The 17,373-nt window shown below is 39.7% G+C and overlaps 1 protein-coding gene across 2 annotated transcripts in view; it reads right to left on the bottom strand.

Annotated features, from left to right (window-relative positions):
* The window catches only part of GTF3C1 (general transcription factor IIIC subunit 1), a 58,863-nt gene that overhangs the window by 3,750 nt on the left and 37,740 nt on the right, over positions 1-17,373 (bottom strand). For both annotated transcript variants that reach the window (XM_068909118.1, XM_068909117.1), the window contains exons 25-35: positions 17,112-17,254; positions 14,321-14,402; positions 12,273-12,385; positions 11,138-11,200; positions 9,471-9,564; positions 8,398-8,570; positions 7,488-7,772; positions 5,265-5,518; positions 3,528-3,814; positions 2,371-3,031; positions 284-323 (exon numbers count right to left, since the gene is read on the bottom strand). In XM_068909118.1, the coding sequence (XP_068765219.1) occupies positions 284-323; positions 2,371-3,031; positions 3,528-3,814; positions 5,265-5,518; positions 7,488-7,772; positions 8,398-8,570; positions 9,471-9,564; positions 11,138-11,200; positions 12,273-12,385; positions 14,321-14,402; positions 17,112-17,254 (2,195 nt within the window). The remainder of the gene's footprint in view (positions 1-283; positions 324-2,370; positions 3,032-3,527; positions 3,815-5,264; positions 5,519-7,487; positions 7,773-8,397; positions 8,571-9,470; positions 9,565-11,137; positions 11,201-12,272; positions 12,386-14,320; positions 14,403-17,111; positions 17,255-17,373) is intronic.

Consider the following 17,373-nt stretch of genomic DNA (forward strand, 5'->3'; position numbering starts at 1 on the left):
CTAGTGGCACCAGACTTATTTGTGGAATAAGATTATTTTTGCTCCTTTGATATTTGGAACTTACTCATTTTTGAGAACAAACATGTACCAGAGGGATCTTCTCAGAATGCATACCAAGACACGAGTAACATTAACAAGGACAATGGAGAAAATATGGGGGTTCTCCATCTTCAGTACTCTGCCCGTCAGAAAATAAAACTAAGGTCACCAAAGCATTTGCTTTCAGAAGTTATTTTGGTAATGCTAACTGTTCAGTTATTCTGCAAACATCTCTACTACTCACCTGTCCCGGGCTGCCTGAGATAGATCTGTCACGGAACTTCCTGGAAAGAAAAGGACATGTACATTTTATGTTAAGTAGCCTAAACTCTATAGCCAGTGCCAGGAAGATAAAAGGCGGCTAAGCTTTAAAAGGCAATGGCTTATGTTAGAAAAGAAAAAAAGAAAGTTGAGCTGCGTGTTGTTGTCAGTTGCATGGGGTGTTTTGAGCTTCCACTCTGACTGCGTTTGATCTGTCTGCGAGATCTTCTCTCTTCCTGTAGCTATTCTCTTAATCACATCTGTCTACTCCAACCACACTTTCTGTGGTCCATTCCCAAATCAGAGCAAGATGTTTTATAAGTCTTGCTACATGGCTGAACGATGGATAATTATGTGGATTGAAAAAGAACCAAGTTTCACACAAAGAGCAATGCAGGGTCTCTGCTTGCAGGCACTCCTGTAGGTTTAACTTTCCTGCTACTGGCAGTCATACTGAAGTTGAGCAGAAGTCTGAGTAGTTGTAGACTGGGACTTGAGAATGCAAACTCAAGATTTCAGCAGGGTTCAGTTTTGATGAGAAGGCACTCTGCAACTTCCACAGTGCGTTACGCCACGGGCTTTAATTACACAATTACTTAACTTTGGGTATTTCTACCACACCCAGAGGCTAACAGCTTTGGCATAAGCACATCTTGCCTTCCTACCTAAACCCTTCCGAGTAAAGCAGCTGAACAAAGGGAAGAGACAAAGCTCCTGTGGCAAGACCAAGTCCAAGTCCAACTCATGACAAGTATGTGTGAGTACAACAGACTAGAACAGCCCTAACAGGAGCTTTCCAAAAGGTTTTCTTTACCACAGTTGACAGCTTGAGCACTTACACTCCATTTCAAGGCAAATGGAAACAGAGAACTACAAATGCTGGTCAGATGCACCTGAAACCTCATTTAAAAAACTGGGAACTTGGGAACTAAGATTCAACATGGATGCAAACTTTGCCTTTTGGCAGGCACATCATGAGTGAGCTAAAAACTAGGAGTTCCAATTGTGTAACTGTAACCATACCGCATGTTTCCTACTTTAATTCCGTACACAGGACGTACCACTTGACAATTGCTTATTTAGAACATGAGATAATGTTTTAAAACCACAGAAGTGTTACACAAGCACATATCTCTTGGTAAGTGTCAGCTGGACTTCATAAATAAGCCTGGTAAGAACTGTAAGCTTGGTATGACAACTAACTAGGATTTTTTTCCTCCTCCTAAAAATAAAGAGGAAATTAAATCAAGAATACATTAGTAGTTTCATGTTAAGAGCTGCTGAAATCTATGCTGCTTAGACAGCCCTGAGTCCGTACCCTGCAGGAAGGCTCCATTAAACAATACTAAGCTCTATGGATTGGTCTGCACTGATTCATATGACGGCCTGCAACTGTCAATGTAGAGTAACGGCAGATATCAGCAAAAGACTATGCAAGCAGCCAGCTTATGATTCCATCTGAAATCAGAGCCAATAGAAAGAAAAACAAAATACCCTCCCCCCATCAAATTTAAGGTAACGCTTGGCATGGACTATAGGCTATTAAAAAAGAACACTAGCAGTAAAAATGTAATAAAAATGAAGTCAAACTGGGTCATAAAAGGGGCTATTATTCTTCTCAATGGCACATGCCACTTGCTGGTGAACGGTTTAAGACTTTGCAGCTTTCAGTCATTGGCATTCTAGTCAAATGTACACCAGTAGCACTGGATTTTCTACCTTTAAAGATGTCTAGCCTCTAGACTGAATCCAGGGAAGAGAACCTCAAAATCCAGATATGTTTTTGGAGAAGATTAAGACATGAAAACATGTTTCTAAAAAAAGCATATTTCTGAACTAGTCATGAACATTCCAGCAATAGATTGGGGAAGGAATCTCTGATGTATTTGAAGCCTCCATAACCTTCCAGATCAACTAGTACAATGCCACTTTGTGAGAAATTAAAACCCCTCTCAGTGGTATATGTCTTCACAAAGGATCTGATATTTACCTATAAAATGTAGCTATCTGTTTGGGATCAGCTGATGGTAAGCTAGTCTCTACTCCTTAATGTGTAGAACTCCTACATACCTGTAGGGACTTCCGGGTTCTCCTGTAAATGGGTAACCTCATCATGCTGCTCCTTGGCCGAGTGTTCAACGCTAGGGATCTGCTTGTCCTGCTCAGCGGCGAGATCATCATTCTCTGCTTGAAGCTCTTTGTCCTCAGAACAAGATTTATCTTGTTCCTCGTAAGTGTCCACATTCACAGCATCTGAAGCATGTGCTGAGTCTCCAGCTAGGTGTTCTGTTGGCCCTCCCGAGGGGCCTGCTTCTTCATCGGTGGCTAAAGCTTCCTTCGTTTTAACAGGATCAGTAACATCTGCATCAGAGTTATTTTCACTTGCACTTTTCAAACCACTCTGTGGACCCTGGCAGAGTTGGCTGCCATCTTGAAGCTCATCGTTTTGAGTCTTAAATCTCTTTCTTGGGGGTTCTTCATCACTGACAGATTCTAAGTCTTTTACTGGCTGTTCCTCCTCTCTTGAGCATTCCTCCCCCTTCTTTGGTTCTGACTGCAGGCAATCCTGTTGCACATCTGAGAGAGTGGTATCTGTGCCTTGCTGACCAGAATCGTCTGGTTTATTCTTCAGACATACCGAATGTAATAGCCATGGCTTGGCAAATACTATTGCAACCAGTCTTACGGTATGGCCTCCTACTTCTAAAACCTGTTGCATTTCAATCAAGTCCTATTAAAAAAAAGAAGTTTCATTAGCTTACACTGGAAAATATCAGTATACCCCAATATCATGGAATTCCTATCCTTAACTGGCAGCAAGAAAAAAAAGAGGAAGAGCTTAGCGGGGCATTCAGTTTTCCGTCCTTTTGTGTTGAAGTTGGTAAGATGTTCTGCCCCTTACACTTTTCTGAAATTACAGCAGAAGACCTTTTTTTGAGCTTAAATTAAAGAAAAAAGTAACTGAGAAAGTCCTGTGCTTCCAAAGGTGAACATCTGGTACCTCTAGGTTTCTGAAACAGTTCATTCCTAGCTTTGAAAAAGTATTACTTTATTTTTTGGTCCGCCTAACTATGAGGCAAGATTGCCATCAGGCTATTGGTATGTCATCTCTCTCTACCTTTTTTCAGTTTATATTTGCTTCATAAAGCCTGGAAGATTGTTCTGTTCAAGGGAAATACTAAACATGAACATATGTATGTATGGAAAGCAGCTGGCTATAAAACCACCTGAATGTACTGCTGCAAATTCCTGGTGCGTGCAGGTTCCATTTCTTCATAGTTGCAGAACTGTCTGCCCAGCTCAGCTTTGCCAATCCCAAAGTGGGAAGTTGCTTCTATTGCATTACGGATCTCCAAAACAGCAGCTACATCTCTGGGATTATAACCATAACATTCTGTACACTGACGAAGAAACCGATCAACTTCATAATTTTCTTCTTGGACTTTTATCAGTCTGGTGAAAGTTTTAGGGAGGCAAGAGACTCCCACAACCATCTTATCAAGCACAGAAGAAACTGCAAAGTAAATTAAAAAAAAAATGCTGTGAAGCAGCTGTTACTATGCTATACAATATGTAAAGAAAAAAAAATCTGAAACAGACAGATTAGAGGTGTTCTAGACTATTTCATTTAAAAATACAGCTCAGTTTTTCATGTTCATTACTGTAGTTTCTCATTCTGCCTTACATATCTGTCTCTGAAAAGACCTGCAGAAGAAGAGCAAGCCAGTTTACACAGGCCTACCCTCATATCAAAGTGAAGTATCAGTGAAAGATAGTGTGGACTTACTGATATCGTCTCTAACACTCAGCTAAACTCTAAGTTGAGGAGGAAATCATCTTTTTTCTTGAAGAAGGTCAAGTGAAGAGCCTAAGGCATGAAAAGGCTACGGAGGACGCCATTAATCAAAATATCTCAAGAAGCTGATGCAGGGTAGAACGCTGTTGGCCAAATATGGTAAAACCCACGAGTTTCCAATGTCTTAGTACCATCAATATAACAGAGCGTCTGAGCATAGTGTGTTTGGGGACAGGTCTATCACTGCACCAAAATTTACCCAACTATATGAAGTTGAAGCAATATAATATCTTTTTGCAGTCTTGGATGATTACAGAGTAGTTTTGGCAGTGTTCTTATTTGCTCCCCACCCTTTTATCTGCAGGCTGCCTTTACACTGTGCCTTTTGGGACACTCGTGACAGCTGCACTGCTTTGACAGTCACAACAAAGATGAGAACAACTGTAATGAGCTGTCAGCTCAGCAGACCTGGAGGGCACGTGTGGTAGCAGAGATCTGAGAAAGAAATCCTATTTTACCTCTATCGCAACAGCAATGGGAATGGGCAGGGACAGCACTAGCCCTTCCATTACAACTAAAAGCTGTCCTGGATACATTTGCATTACAGCAGAAAGGAAGACACTCTTCAAGAAGGGAGAGTGCTGACAAAGAATTGCAAATATGCAAGCTGTAAATATCATCAAAATGTTTAAATTACTGTACCTACAATGCCACAGATTAAACACCACTATTCCAGACACTTCTAGGAGACAAAGTAAATGTGAATTTCTGTCAAAGGAGCTTGGAAAAGATTTTCTTTTCTCTTTACGGAAGGGAAGGTCTTAATATGACATAATGGGGGGTTTTAAGCTGTAAGAGGGACTGGAAAAACTTCCTGCTAAAGGGATAACAAAGTAGAGGACTAATTTCCTCTTTGGATTAATGGTTTCACAAAACATGAAATGCAGCCAAGGACTTATTACCAACAAAATGGCCCTCTGTAAGCCAACCACCTGTTAGTGCTAAATCAGGAGAGAAAGCATTACAAGGCAAACCACATGTTCTAATGAGTATGAAGAAGAATGTTCCTATTAGGAGGCTTTGTTCAAATCAGTTCCTCAGCTCATCAGTTTTCTATCTTGCCTATTCTAACCTAATTCTGTGCAAGTTAGGCCAAACAGAAACCAACCTGGAGAGCTGAGTCTTCCTGGAACTGGTGTACATCGCAGCTTAACCTTCACTTGGCAGGAATTGACCACAATATTGTCACTGGGACTCAGGTTGCGTGTGCTGACAATTCCAGGCGCGTAGTAGCCTCTCATCAGTAAGTAATTGGTATGAGATGCTTGACGAGCTTTTACTTCTATTCTCCGTTTGCCTCCAGAACTGTCGTCTAAGTCCTCGTCGTCATCGTCATCCTCCTCGAGTCCTTCTTTTCCCAAACTACAGCAAACAGAAGTGTTTTGTTTGTTTGTTTTTCTCCCCCCACCAGCCTCCCAATAAGATCTTAAGTGACTTATTACACGGAGCGGAGCAAGAACACATGCTTTTCTGCGTTCCAGAATTTAGTCATAAACAGCTGTGGATAAGTCAACAGCAGGCTGATTTAAAGTGCTGAGAACAAGCAGCTACAAGAAAGGATAACGCAGTGAAGGTCCCTGGAAAAGGAAACTCTCTTTTTTGTGAGGATTTTGAAAGGAACCCAAAATGTTTCAGCTCACACTGCTGAGACTCTGGTTCAGTAGGCACTTCATCATGAGGGCACACCTGTCAGAGCACAAAGGCTGAGACCATAAAGGATATTGCAGCGTAGGGCAGACTATTTTTAAGGTGGGAGAAAAAAGGTAAGAATTACAGACCTCGCACTTCAGTTGCTTAAAAAATGAAACGAACTGTTTGTAGACCTCAAAGGAACATGGGGATAGTAGTAGCAGCCTGGATGGATTTCCCAGGAACAGTTTTAATCAAATCAACGCTCTTTCCTTTCAGGACAGGACATGAGCCCTAATGGATAAAGGTGAGGCAGATAAGGCTCCGAGAAACTTGATCTAACTCTGAAGTTGCCTCCGCTTTAAGAAGATTAGGCCAGAGACAACCAGAGGTCCCTGCCAACCTTTTCTAAGATTATTTAGACCTTAAGTACCTTCTCTTCTAACTTCTTTATAACCAAAAGAAAAAACAATTTGGAAAAACTAGTGCAAGTGCACAATCAGTTGGAAAACTGGACTCAGATGCCTGAGTCCAAACTGGGACTTTTCTAGCGTTCAGCCTTGAGTGTATTTTTGCTAATGACCTGCATGATAAAAGAGGGACTTTGCTTATTAAGTTTGGAGGGGATACCAAACTGGAGAGGCTGCAAGTATGTGGAAGGACAGGATTTAATTTCAGAACATTTCCAGAAAATGGGAGAAATGGCCTGGAAAAGAACAGGAAACAATTTAATAGGGACAAATGCATACTACGCACCTGTGCCCATACTGGAGGGGAAACAAGTGGCTAAGTAAAAGAAGAGAATCTTACTATAGTGAATCACAAGCTGAACATCAATCACCACACTTTTTTTTTTTTTTTCCCCTCCCTAACAGTGTGGCCACTCATCATTTTGGGATGTATGAGCAGACATATGTATATAACACGTGATGTAACTGGTATATATCAGCCAGCAAGAACACAGCATTGGGTTTTTGACATCACAGTTCAGTGCAGAGGAGAGTAATGAGAAAGACAGAGATCTGGATAACATACAAAAAACCAAACCAAACCAAAACAGCTAAAGCAGTGGAGATTGCCTGTTTTAAAGAACAACCGACTAAGGAAGAAAGATTATGATAACAATCTTCAAATATGTAATAAGCTGCTCTACAGAGGAAGAGATTGTACTGTTTTCCATCTATACCAGCAATAGAGCAGGAAGCAACAGGTTAAACTGCAGCAAGAGATTTTAGCTGCTCACTAGGAAAACATAATGATTGTAAGGATAGCTATTCATAGCATTGGACTACCTGGGGAGAGAGTGGAATTTCAATTATTGGAAGCTTAAAAAAAAATCAGCAAAGAATAGACAACGCACAGAACAAATACTGAGGAGGCAGGTTTCACTGAAAGCTGAAACCTTGTTATTAATCCTTGTTAGTCCTTGAAACGAGATAGTGATGAAAATGCTCATATAGCACACACTATTCTCCTTATCACATGAGCTCTGGTGACAGTGAAGTGCCTGTCAATTTCAATGGCACATACGTGATGACAAATGTAGTCCAAGGCTATAATGACAGACACTAATAAAGTGCCATTAAATCTTCAGAATGCTCCCTGAAAAATAAAAACCTAAAGACCGTCACAGCAAAACATGCCACGACAGATTTCATTCAACCTTCACATCTTATTTACTAACAGAAATAACAGTGCTTACCTTTTGATCACTTCATTCTCAACCATAGTGCTGTCTACTACAACTATCTGCTCCGGGATTCTCACATTCACAGACACAAGCCCCAAGGCAAATAGGGAAAGCATCGCCACACAGTGGCCCCCAGGTCCATCCATAGGAAATGCAACCATGCCTTCTGATGTTTTAATTTCTTGATCTTTAAATGAGAAGTTATCTGGCTGATCTGATTTTTCAGCATCCTTCAGCTTCTCGAGAAATTGAAAGGACTCTGTACAAATTGTACTGGGAAACCGCCAGGTAAAAACTCTGCACAAAAGAACAAATTCAAACAAGCATACAACGTTCATATTCTGTTCTTACTGTTTATGAATTTCAGTCCAGTGGTAGCACAAAAAGAATGCAACAGTTTAAGTTCCAAGCTAAAGCTGGTGACTATGCACTTTCTACACCTACTTGCACAGCTATGCGGTGCCCAAATAGCTATATGGCAAATGTAAAACAAAGATCTCCTCTGCTGCTTTGGCATTAAATACATTTACAGTTAATGCCCTCCCCCTGCCAAACATCCAGGTACAGTGCAGCACAAAACAGCACAAAATAACTGTAGAGGAAAAGCAAGCAACCATCAGAACGACAAGAGCACTAAAGAAATCTTTCCATCGTGTCAAGAACTTCGGTGCTACTTCCCCTCTCTGTATGCCTTTGTAAAGGCTTGCTCAGTGAACTTGGCTCTACACCCTGTGCAGCCCTAATTGCTAACTGAATAAAGGGCTAGCATACACAGATGTTACCTTCACCTCTTCAAATTCAGCTGTGATGGTTAGGTTCTTTGCTCTAGGTACTTCACGCATATTCTCTCCTCCAAGCCAAGCATACCTTGCTACCTTCCTTCACTGGCTCACACATAAACAGTGAACTTTCTGACACCCACCTGTAGTAACTCTGAGACAGCTGATATGACATGGGCACGAAGGGCAAAGCTCGGCTTTTCTTTGGACCCAGCGTGTGGTTTACTCGACGGCGATTAACCAAGCTTCTCTTCTGACACTCTACGAAAGCCTTCACGAGAATGTCATCCCGGTACTCCCGGTACAAACGAAAAGTCTGCCAAAAAAAAATCCCCACTCAGTGTAAACACTTAGCTGGTAGTTGACATTATAACTCCAACTAGACCCTTAATCCCACAAAGAAGCGTTAGATCCAAATCCACTTTTAGACCTGCCTACTTGAAATTTCCTTTGACTAAATGAATATAGAACTACAAGCCAGAACTTAAATGATACACATAAATTTACTTAATTACACTATTCTATTGCTTTTATAGGCTTCCAGATTTTCCATAGCAAATGCCATTTCAATTAATTAAATATTAGAGAACACTTGCTATTCAAAATGGGATCAGGCTCCTGCTAGAATTATATATGTAAAAAAAAACCACTCCTCTGCACCATGTCTGGATGAACTCTTCCCATCCTTTTACCAGGAACGTCTGCTTCCATGAGCTTGTGTGATAAGATGTTAATATTCCTTTGAACTTCTGACTTTTGTTTTTTCTTTTTAAAAAAGTACTTGACACTGATAGATTATATATTTTTTGTGGTCCCCAATGTTGAAGGAGAGGCTAACTTTAACATCAGGGTCAGCTGGACCCTAGGACTATCTTTGGGATATCTCTTCCAGAGCATAATTCCAACTGCTTGAGTAGGCACTGAATCGTGATATAGTTTGCTCCATTAGAATGGATGTGGAGTTCATTTCATATGATTTTCAGGAATTGCTCCAACCTCCCATCTTGCAATCTTATCCTCACAGGGAAAAGTAACATATTGAAAGTCAGCCTGGAACATGTAATTTCCTTCAAGCAGAAGGAAACAGTCCCCACAGAATGGACACAGATCTAAGCTTCTGAGTTTTTTATCTCCCATTTATCTCCCATATGTCAAAGTAGGAGGGAGAAGCTCTTCAGGGTTGTATGTCCAGTAAAGTTTGGTCTAGACACTGTACCTGAAATGACTGGCAAGATTTCATCTGATTATCTGAGAGCGCCAAAGTGCTCTGAATCAGATTCTGTAGCACTAGAAAATGAATATCATAGATGCTGAAAGAAAAAAAAGGCGGGGAGAGGGTTATTCATGATGATTTTTGAGCATGAGATACCTAGCTAATAACCTGGCATAAAAATTTTCTAATTCAATCAACTGCTTCTATAATAGATGTATAAAGATATAAGATCACTACAGCTGAGAACTGTTGATATAAAGGAACTTGTTACTTTTTTCTTGTCTCTCCACCCTGAACTTTTGGATTAGTCCAGACATAAAACTACATTCTCTTTGATAACATCTCCTCCTCTTAAGTACCCATACGGGAAACATACGCCGTTGTCATAACGATAAGAGATCACTGGAATGAGTGATTATTGCCTAATTTTAGTTAAGAATACTCAAATAGGAAAGCCAGTTCTTATTACAGGTTTTGGAGAACACCTCACTGGCAGGTGAAACTTCCACTTTAATCTCTACCTGTCCAGAGCCTGAGACTCCCCATGACAGTTATAGTCTAACAGCACAGAGGAGGTGCTTCCCAAGTGCAGAAGCCTTCTGCCAAAGACCACATTCCAATCTCTCTCTCTCTCTCTCTCTCTGTGTGCACATGACCCCTGATGGAACCAGTTTTCCTAGAGCAACTTAGGCTTCCCTAACAGAGTCTTAATCAATACTGAAGTTATTTAAGCAGTTATGAAGTAAAGTACCTTGGGACTTCAGTGTTGTCTAAGTAAAGTACCCAACCTAACAGGGTCCCAACTGCAGAGGATCCACTGGTTGCCAGTGAGAGCTACCTGTGATTACATTTTTTTTCTCCTATGACTATTTTATCTAGCAGCTTCTACTCATATCTTATGATAAGCTTCCAAGAAGTCACACAATTCTCTGATCGATGAAGTTCAGTTTGAGGACTCCCTTTTTCTTGCCAATGCAAGTAGTAACCACCTCACTGGTCAGAGAATCACAGTGCTCAAATAGAGGAAGTCTCTTAGATATCAAATTCCCACTGTTGTAGTCAGGTCTAACTATTTCACTCTTTGGAGAGAAGCTGAGGGAGGAAGACTAATACTGCTATGTAAGAGCAGATGCTGTTGTTTAATGGACAATCTGTGCCTGATCCTGGAGAGAAAACAAAAATATTTATCTCAGCTCAAAAGCACTTTTCTCATGTTCTGCAATTCTCAGACACCTCTTTTGCTTCTCTTCACAAGGAGAAAGAGGCCCGATATTTGTAGAATACTACAAAGGATTTCAGGAATGATCTTATTAATTCCTAAGTTCTGGTGAAGAGAGCAAGTGGAATAAACTTCTTTTGATTCAAAAAACAGGAGTTAAAATTACATAAATGCTGAAAAAACAATTTTCTTGATGAGGAAATATTGAGCAGATCATTGCTGCTTTCATTTTATTCATCAAATCCATAATAGATGTCACAGGTCCCTACAGCTTGAGAGAGTATTTTTCTATTAACAACTTTACACATTCAACAAAAAGATGAAAAATACACTAAATATACTGAAATATACTAAATCAGACGACTATACATATGACTTTCACTGATGCAAGGGTTGATATGATCTTGGGGAGTCCTAATGGAAAAAAAAAAAAGATATTATTACTTCTCACCTGGTAAGACTATCCTCTTTCGTGTTTTGATTTGTGTCATCTCCAATTGCCAAAACTCGAAATCTAGTTAGGGGAAGAGATAAGAAAACATTGAAACAAAAGTAACATGCCTTATACTAAATCTGTGCTGTACAGAGAGCTTGATTTTATATCAACTGTGAAACCCAAAGGCTGACAAATGCCGCTGCTAATAAGGCATCTGTTAAAATAGCGCCAGGCCAGCCCTCAGCAGAAGTGTCAAAAATTAGATGAACTGTCTGGATCAATCTACCTCATTCTACTAAAATATCTGTCCACAAGGGGAGACACGCCAGACAGAAGACAGTACAGAATCAGCATAAGCATAGGGTAAGACCACCTTTGACAGCAGGATTCAGGCAAGGAAACTCATAATTCTCCTTCCCTTTTTCCATGACAGAAAGGATTTTCTATTTTATTGAGCTTTCGGGCTTCCAGTTACCAACTCCAGCACTTCTGTTATAATGCACTGTTATAATGCTCTTCCCAAAGAAAGAAAATTTTCAAAGGTGCTAAATTGTTATCAGAGAATGACTGAGGCCCAAGTTTCCACACATATCTCCAAGAGTTATTCATCGCTGAAGAGCTCGACAATCTATGGCTGCAGAATGCTTATACAAAGCTAAGCACTTTTCTGTATCAACAGATTTAGATGCAGTATTGAGATGATTTATCTGAGTAACCAGCTACAAATTATGATACAAAATGAGGCCAGATAATTTGGGAAATGGTAAAGGGAAGTCTTCTATTACATTAAAGTGTTACATCTGAGTATCCACATCTCTGATAGCAAAGCTGAGGAATTTACCATGTATGAAAATTTGATACTGTAAATTTTGGGTTTTAAAAAAATATTATTTAGTAAAATGAAAATGGATCAAAATAAGCAAGCTTATGTAAATATGTTATAATATGTAATTAGTTATATGCATTTAGGAAGTATAGATTTGAAAGAAATGTTGCCTGTTGTATTTACAGAAACTTATTTTGATACCAGGAGAACAGGTAACAGAAGGTGTAAGTCACGCAAAGCAGAGAACAGATCAAATCTGAACTGCCTTCCTCCCACTCTGTCCCAGCCCCCATACAGACTCAAAAACCATCATAACTAGAATACCTGGAATATAGTTCCTGCAAAGTATCAGGAATCTCAAGTTTGGGATTCCCCAGGGTTGAACTGAATTTCTCTTTCAGTCTTTCCACAAACTCTTTAAACTCTTTTGAACAAACCTTTGAAAACAAGAGATAGGAAAGTTATCAAGCTTAATTTCTTAGAGTGGAAGAACTGTACTTGCAAAGTGTTCAAAAAAATTCCACTAGACGTGGCTACGTTGTGAATGATCCAACTGGAGAAACAGCCCAACAGACAAATCAGAAGAATGCGTCAAAAAAGCTCTGTAAGTGTCGTATTTGCTGATTTGCTTAACGGTTACTAGATCTGTTTGTTATTAGGCTGTCTGATAGTTACAAATTGGTTAACCAACCAGGAATATATATTTTAAAAAAACAATGACACTAGATTAACCATATAAAGTCTCTTGCAAAAGCTCTGTTTAAGCTTCTGCTTAAGTCTTTCTTCCCCCTCTCATACTCTTCATAGTCTGCATCATATTCTTTCTTAAGTCTGTCTGTACAAGCACTACTTGGAAGAGACCTGTAACACGAGAATAAGGGTCCTGTATCTCTCTGCAAATACGTTTTTGCTTGCCTCCAAAGACAGACTTTGGGGATGGGGACAAATGAGGGAGGAAAAGACTAACAAAGTGAGATAAGATAAACCAAATGAAAAAATTCTCCCCTATACTGTAAAACTAACCGGAGAAGAGATACATAAAAATTGTGTAAGAGCTCCTTTATTTGCCACTTCTTTCCATTCAGGCCCTCTTCTCAGAAGTGTAAGATCCCATTCTGACCTCCTTTCCTTAGCTCTTGGGGCAGAGTAGGTGAACAAGGAGAGAAGATGCCTCTAGTATTTTTTCTGAATTCCTTATAAAGTAAGAAAGTGTGGCAGAAGACCCAAGCGGAAAACATCCAGTGTTCTCTGCAGCATGTATATTGCACAATGCATGCAGCTTATTCCCAGCAGCAGTCCAGCAAGACCAAAGTCAGTCCTTCGGGTGCTGTTTATGGCCATATTCCAACTAACAAGTCAGGCCTTTTGGTGAAGACAGTCCAAAACATCCCAAAGACTATACTGCCTGTGCTTCATATACATTCAGTATCTCAAATTCAAGCATGAGAAAGCACTGAGGAACAGCAGTTACTGCTACCTCAGCCAGTCTTGTAGGGATTCCCGCGATCAGTTTTCACAAAATTCCTCCTGGTCAGAGAATGAAAATTGTAGCTGCAAATCACTATAGATGCAGTGCTTTAGGAAAATTAACGTGAAGAAAGGCAAAAGGCATCAGAAATATCAGTTGTAAGGTAATGCAGAGACACACACAATTGTTCCAGTAATGTCTCACCAGGGAGCAACTATTCTTTATTTCAGCAAACGTGAATCTAACAACAGAACTGGCTGGGATTTTCTAACATGAATGTAGTTGTTCCTGGATAAAAACAAAGACAACCTTGCCATGACAAGGTCCTAATTCTGAAAAAGTTTTGAAATTCAAAATGGAAGGTTTACATTTGCAGGGCAAACAAACTTTTCACTTTGAAAACTTGTGCCTAATTTAAGTAACAAAAAGCTCAAATTAAATCTTTTGACTGACCAAATGAGGGTGTCTCTCAGGTGATTTGCTTACATTCCCTCCCTCACCCTCTAAATTTGAGGCAATATTTCAAATATGAAACTGGAATAAAAAATGAGAAATGACAGAGCAGAATTGTTTTCTTGCTCAGATAACAAGGAGGCTGACAGGATTGGGGAAAAAAAACCCCAGTGCATACGCATGCTCAGTCATGGCTGTTTAGAAATACATTGACAAAACAAATTTTTGCTGCACAGCAGAGCTGTTTATGTGCCTTTGGAAGGCTGCCTATTCTTATCTTGTGCCCAAAATAGCAATGATGTAGCATTTTTATAACGATGCTATTTTTAACATAGCTAAGAATACAAGGAAGAGATAAGGAATGAAATCACAGTAATCCAAACAGAGTAAGTATTCACTAATCCAAACACTGTAAGTACTCTATGACCTTTTAGAGTATTTCTCTTCCTACCTGTGGATCTTCATAGTTATTTTCTCTGTTCATGAAATCCTCAGTGAGGGCTTTATCTTGGTAAACCTCAGCAAGGCAAACTCTGCAACAGATAGAATTGAAGGTGTTGTAACTAGCTGAAGTTTTCTCAGTTCAACGCTGCTCAGATAAGTTAATGCACTTATTTCAGTTGAAACATCATTTCTGTACCTTCCAAAGCACAGCATTTATAAAACATGGTTCGAGGAAAAATTCTGCCTAAGTTATCATGCCCATACCAACATTTTCAATGCAACCAAGCCAACTCATCACCATCTCCTCGCTTCATATGAACTGTGACAAAACTGAGAACCAAATGTAAATCCTCCTGGTATTGTATTTGTTCCTAAGAAAATGCATGATAATAAATGATAAAGCTTTTTCCTTTTGGAAAAACTGTTGCTCCACAGCGCAAACACATTGCAAGAGGAGTCACCATGTAAGCCAGTCAGCATAATAGGGTCTCAAAATTTCATAAGGAAAGAGAGAAAGTGGGTGGGGAAAGGAAGCAGATGTGTTCTGGAAGGGAGGGGAGAGGAGTTGAAAAAAATGTGGAGACGGGCATTTTGCTTCTTCTGAAACACAGGTTGCCAAGAAAGAGTTTGTAAGGGAGTTACCAGTCACTGGTGTTTTCCTGTTGATGTGTCCTTGTTTTAGTCGGAACATTGGGACAGTAGGGATCAAGTTCTGATGCCTGTACTTCTTGCACATCCCTGTATCTCTAGGCTTTTAAGAACCATTTGAACATTAAATTCTGTCATTAATAGCTCAACTTGGATTAGTTCATCTGTATGTTTATCTCCTCTTTCTAGCTGAAGAAGAGATAAAGAAGTAGTGCCAGCAACTTTTAAGTACGTTAATACTTGTTTCCTGGTTTGAAAAAGAGGCAATTATAGGCATTTATAACTAATGATCTAAGACGACTTATATAACTGATGATCTGATCTTTCCCCTCACGGTTTTGCAGAACATTTATTTTAAGAGCAAAAGAATAATCATAACGGACCAGACCAAAGTTCAGTTTCAATCAGTATCCTCTTATGACGGATGCCAAAAGGATATGGATCGGAAAGACTTAAGAAGAGGCCGTGCGTACAGTGATACTTTCTTGGTGTAATCTCCCTGCTTCAGGGAGTTGTCAGGAAATTCCTGCATCTCAAAGATAATGTCTTAATATTCAACAGCCCTCAATGGATTTTTCTTCCATTAATTTATCTAGTAACTTTCTGAACCCATGTAAACTTTGGTATCTGGAGCATCCTGTGGTAAGGAATTCTACAGCTCTAGAGCGTGCTGTATGAAGAACCACTGCTGTTCGTTTTGAAACGGACAGCTTTGATCTTCATGCGACGTCCCTACTTCTTGTGTTGGTAGAGACGACGACTAATTGTTCCTTCTTAATAGTATGAATACGATGAATGATTTTACAGTTCTCTAACCTCTCCTCTCAGTTCTGTTTCTGAGGCAGCAGAGTGCAAGTCTATTTAACCATTCCTTGTATTCCCTTACACCTCTGATTATCCTTGCCAATAATCTCTGTACCTTTACAAAATGTACTGCATCTTTTTATGAAGGGGAGGGAATATGTAGACAGAAGACCAGCTAGGACCAGCGAGGACACTACACTGCCTTTAAGATGTAGCTGTAACATGAATTTATATTCTGGCATATTTTTTGTGTTGCTCTTTATTCCTTTAATAGTAATTCTCCACATTGTTTCCTTTTTTTAAAAACTTTTTTTTTTTTTTTTTTTTGCCATTTTCATGGCATAGTAGAGCCCCAAGACTGTATCTGTCAAAATCAGCCATTGTATATGTAAAATTACGGTTGTTCCCCTTTCAGTTCAATCATTTTATACAAAATTTCATCTGCCATTTTATTGTTTAGTCACACAGTAACATCACGAGGTCTTTCTGCACTGCCTATAATCAGCCTTCATCTTCACTGACCTAACTTAATATCACAGAAAGGCCGTCACCTAGCATTCATCTCTTTTGCCAGACCAATTAGTATGTTGAATGGCATGTGTCTTACCCATAATGCCTGTATGAGTCCACTAGTGACTTCCCTCAGTTGATTATTTACTCCTGTTATTTGTTTCTCACCTTTAATCCAGTTATTTCAGGTACAAGAGGCACTTCCATTTTATTCTATGGCAGCTTGAGTTGCCTAAGCCTTACACGAGGGACTTGCCTAAAACCTTTGGGGATTCTAAATACATTTGTCAGCTGGATCTTCACTGACTTGAGAGTATTTTGTAAGCTATTTTGATAGTCACCCATTCCTACTGCCATCACCCATTCCTACTGCCACAGGATGCTCCAGATACCAAAGTTTACATGGGTTCAGAAAGTTACTAGATAATTTATAGGGATGAAACAATGTATTTGGAGGGTGGGGAGGATGAAAACTCTTTTTAAGTTAGAACACTCTCTTGGCCTTGTTCATTGCACAGTCACGAGAACAGCTATGCCAGCACAACAGAGTAAAATGCTAGAACATCAGCCAAGGCCAATAAAAGGAGCTGCTTACATCAGTGTAAGTACCAAAGCTGATGAAAGATGGCAGACTTCAGCATCCCAACCTTAGACTCTGGCATTGTTGCTGATCCTGCCTTTTCTATGGGAAGATAGATTTGGTAGCACTACGGAAGCAGAGAAGTAGAAATTTATATTCACATGAAAGACGACAAAAACCTGGGAAATGTAAATCCCTTAATTTAATTTCAGAAGAATTTAGCTTATACCTAGAACATAGACAGAAATCTTCTTACTTATAATTAAGATAGGTCTGGGGATTTCTGACAATGTAACGAGCTCTTCGTCCAACAGAATGAGAAGTTTTATCTAGGGACTCTTCAAAGCTGGCGTGCATGATATCTCGAACTACTTGCCATGGAACAAAGGGCCCTTTTACCTGTGTGAAGAACAAAAATGTTCTGAATTAAACTTCAGCTTTTATGTACGCAAATGATGGTTAGAACCAGGATGAATTCCTAGGACCATGTAAAGTGTGTTGAATATGTAAACCCATTA

Source organism: Struthio camelus, chromosome 15 (genome assembly GCF_040807025.1).
Source record: "Struthio camelus isolate bStrCam1 chromosome 15, bStrCam1.hap1, whole genome shotgun sequence".
NCBI classification, from domain to species: domain Eukaryota; kingdom Metazoa; phylum Chordata; class Aves; order Struthioniformes; family Struthionidae; genus Struthio; species Struthio camelus.